The following is a 4384-nucleotide window of genomic DNA, read 5'->3' as shown; positions in this document are numbered from 1 at the left end:
TTTTTTTTTTTTTTTTTTTTTTTTTTTTTAAGAATTTTTAAAAGCAATCCCATGATGTTGTCTAGTTTTAGAAAACATTTTTTAAACCACTACAGAAAAATTTGCTCCTTATATATAGTCTTTTAAGTAGTCTTAAAAAACTTTGTTGAATTATAGATAGGCATGTAAAAATAGAATTCTTAACTGGTTAGATTTTTCCTAAAAATATTTGAGAGTTTTCTAACATTGTACATTTACTTCTTAAAAAACGTTTATACTCAATGTAATTCTGTTTGACTCTGTTGTTGTTTGTGAGGCTTATAAAAGTGAATCAAATAGGTCTTGCTTTTATACAGTTGATAGATTAGTGAGGGAGAGATTGTGTATATAGTAAATAAAGAGGTGTAAGTGGTATTGTGTGTAAATTAAGAGAAAGGAGAAATGACTATTAGCCTTATTGTACAGGTGGGGAAATCACCATGTACAGACACTTAGGAGTTACAAGAGGTGTTTGTGTACAGGTATGGACAAGCCTTCTCTGCATTTGGGTGCAGAGGCATGAAGTCAATAACGTACAGGAGGTTGACAAGTAAGCATGGTCCAGATTATAGAAGGGCATGAATCCTATATGAAAGAATTATACTTGGTTCTGCAAACTTTAGTATAATATCAAATCCTATGTTGTTAATATCTTAAATGCAAAAGGTAAATGGTTCTCAATTAAGTGACTTTTTATTTATTTTTGAATACTAGGGATCAAACCAGGAGTGCTATATCGTTGAGCTATATCCTCAGCACACCAACACACACACACACACACACACACACACACACACACACACACCCTTCTCCCCACTGCCCCCAATTTTGAGACAGGGTCTGTCTAAGTTTCCCAGGCTGGCCTTGAATTTGTGATCCTCCTTCCTTAGCCTCCTAAATTACTGGAATTATATAGGTGTGCACCACTACACCCAGCTTGAGTGTCATTTTTTGAGTACCTGTGTGCCAGGTCCTAAATAATATAACAATAAATAAGAACCATTTGTGCTTGAAAATAATTTATGGCTTTGGAGAGAAATTTCTGTCTTAATTTAGTCTGGAGGCTTTAACAGAAGCCTGTGCGGTGTGCAGTAGGCATCTAGAGGAGAGAACTAATGGCCTGGAGAACCTGGGGAAGTGCAGGTAGCATGTGCTTGCTAAACAGCTTTCTTGGTGCCAGGGTTAGTACAGTACACTTCTTCCATCAAGAGGAATAGTAAAATATTTACCAGTTGATTGAATAGTGTGCAATTTTGTTACCATCGTCCAGCATTAGTGATCATTGGTCATTTTAATAATTATGCATCTTGTTGCAGGTGAGTTTGTCTGAAAATGACCTTTACCTTATGACTTCCCATTTGGAGAGCACCAGAGGACATGCCAAGGAACGAATGAGTCAGTTACAAATGGTATTAAAGAAAATGCAAGAGGCGCCAGAGTCAGCCACGGTTATATTTGCTGGAGATACAAACTTACGGGATCAGGAAGTGAGTAACCAGTCAGTCCAGTGTCTGTGAAGAAGTTATTGCTATGGAAGCTAATTTAGGTTCCTTTGATCAAAGCCGTTGAAACTAGGACCTTTGATCATTCAAAGTGTATACATAACCTTGTAAATGCAAGGCAGAAAATACTTGTTTAGCCTTTGCTGAATATATACATACCTAGGGGTAGGAGAGACTCTAATTAGCGAAAACAAATGTAGCATGTGAAATAGATAACATGAAACAAATGTATATATGGGATTTAATAAGAGGCATATAGAGAAAATAATGTTTAGAGGAATTTAGAAAAGGTTAAGTTTATTTGCGTCATTCCTACTTGCGAGGTGAAAAGAACTGAAAAGTTTGACCATACTAGTTAACCCTCTGTCTTCTGAAATTCTTTTTTTATTTTATTTATGTATCCAGTGGTTCTGGGAATTGAACCCAGGGCCTCACACATGGAAGGCAAGTGCTCTACCACTGAGCTACATCCCCATCCCCCCAATTTTGTCAAGTTTTATTCTGCATACTTAGAAATTTGAGATTTTAAAACCATGAAAGATATTCAGTCACACTAATAATTAACAAAATGTAATGGTATATTTCTAGACAAAAATCTTTATATTGATATGTCATAATAATTATCAATATATTTACTCCCTTTTCCTGCCATCACTGTGTCCAGGACTAAAAGTTTCTGTCCCCTCAGTTTAGTTGAGATAGCGTAGGGATTTTTTAGGACCTCAAAAAATTAAATGTAGAATTATTATATGATCTCCGGGCTGGGGTTGTGGCTCAGTGATAGAGCACTTGCCTTGCACATGTGAGGCACTGGGGTCAATCCTCAGCATCTCATATAAATAAATAAAGGTATTGTGTCCATCTACAACTAAAAAATAAAAACTTAACAAAAAGAATTATTATCTGGTCTAGAATTCTGCTTCTAGATATTCACCTAGAAGAAGTGAAAGGTAAGGACTTATACAGATATTTGTATGCCCTTGTTCACAGCAGTGTTATTCACAATCCCTAAAAGGTACAAGCAGGGCTGGGGTTGTGGCTTAGTGGTAGAGCGCTCGCCTAGCACAGGCAAGGCCCTGGGTTCATTCCCCAGCACCACATAAGATAAATAATAAAGATGTTGTGTCCACCTACAACTAAAAAATAAATACTGAAAAAAAAAATAGTACAAGCAACCCAAGTGTAATTGTACATAATATATACATACAGTGTAATATTATTGAGGCTTAAAAGGGAAGGAAATTTTAGCTACTGGCGGTGGTGCATACTTGTAATCTCAGTGACTCAGGAGGCTGAGGCAGGAGGTTGCAAATTCAAGACCAGCCTTGGCAACTTGGCAAGATCCTATCTCAGAAAAGGATAGGGGTGCTCCAGATATAACTCGGTGGTAGCTCAGATTCAATCCCCAGTGCCACAAAAATAAAATTAAAAAAAACAAAAGTTTGACATATGCCACATGCTAATAAATCTTAAATTATTCTAACTGAATGAAGCCAGTCCACGCAGTTCAAAATATTATGCTATTTCTCTTACATGAAAAACAGAATGACAACTGCCAAGGACTGGGAGGACACAGAAATTGTGAATTGGTGTTATTAATGGATATAAAGTTTCATACAGAGGAGAGGGTCTAGAGATGGATGGTGGTGATGGTTGCACAACAATGTGAATATACTTAATCTCAAAGAATCGTGTTCTTAAAAATGGCTAGAGTGATAAACTTTGTGTAGTACAGATTTTACTATAAACAGATACAACTTTATTTTGTGTTTATTTATTTGGTGCTGGGAATTGAACCCAGGGCCTCAAACATGCAAACATATACTCTATTACTGAGCTATGCCCAGGCCACAAAAAATTTTTAAATCCTGGATTTGAATGGGAGAAAGCTCAATTTTGTTCGTATGCTTAAAATATAAATGCTCTATGTCTAAATTTGTAGTGTAGTAGTTTTTTCCTTCTTCTCATGTAAGTTCAGTTTTCAAAAACTAACAGCAATAACTGAAGCCTTAGTGTTCAGCCTTCTGTGTTTTATCTGACACCCAGAATTAGTATTCATGGCAGAAGAGAAGGGACAAATTTTGAACCTCTATAGCTCTCTCAATATTTATATATTACTTATGTGTTACCCTGTAGCATTATGCTTCTTATTATGTTTCTAGTTATATCACATTAAGCATTAACAAATCATTTTTGGCATTCTGGTTTAAAATGTTACACATAGATATGATAATAGCAAACACTTTTTTAAATAAGAAAAAAAAAACAGTGTGAATCATCATCCTTTTTTTCTTCTTCTTCTTCTTTTCAGGTCACTAAATGTGGTGGGTTACCTGACAACATCTTGGATGTGTGGGAGTTTTTGGGCAAACCTAAGCATTGCCAGTACACATGGGACACACAGATGAACTCCAATCTTGGAATATCTGCCGCTTGTAAGCTTCGTTTTGATCGGATATTTTTCAGAGCAGCATCAGAAGAGGGCCACATTATTCCCCGAAGTTTGGACCTCCTTGGGTTGGAGAAACTGGACTGTGGTAGATTTCCTAGTGATCACTGGGGTCTTCTGTGCAACTTAGATGTGATATTGTGAAATGTTTTCACATGTGAGTTTAAATGTTTGAGTAGACTTCTGAACTTTTTGCAGGTATCGTTTCTACCTATCTGGAAAGGTAGGTTTCATATAGAGGAATTAATATACTGGAAAATTGTTTCAGAAAAAAAAAAGAATTTATAGATTATGTTCTCAGAATTCTGAATTAAATATTAATGTCTGAGGCTGGGGATATAGCTCAATTGGTAGAGTGCTTGTCTTGCATGCATGAGGTCCTGGGTTCAATCCCTAGCACCCCCCCCCCCCACAC

General features: G+C 36.4%; 1 protein-coding gene across 2 annotated transcripts in view; it reads left to right on the top strand.

Annotated features, from left to right (window-relative positions):
- Tdp2 (tyrosyl-DNA phosphodiesterase 2) overlaps positions 1 to 4306 on the top strand; it is a 14130-nt gene extending 9824 nt beyond the window's left edge. For both annotated transcript variants that reach the window (XM_048799866.1, XM_015494184.2), the window contains exons 5-6: positions 1335 to 1505; positions 3832 to 4306. In XM_048799866.1, coding sequence (XP_048655823.1) covers positions 1335 to 1505; positions 3832 to 4113 — 453 coding nt within the window. In that variant the 3' untranslated portion in view covers positions 4114 to 4306. The remainder of the gene's footprint in view (positions 1 to 1334; positions 1506 to 3831) is intronic.
- The last annotated feature ends 78 nt before the right edge of the window (positions 4307 to 4384 follow it).

Source organism: Marmota marmota, unplaced genomic scaffold (assembly GCF_001458135.2).
Source record: "Marmota marmota marmota unplaced genomic scaffold, marMar, whole genome shotgun sequence".
NCBI classification, from domain to species: Eukaryota; Metazoa; Chordata; class Mammalia; order Rodentia; family Sciuridae; genus Marmota; species Marmota marmota.
This window is presented reverse-complemented; position numbering and strand designations above follow the sequence as displayed.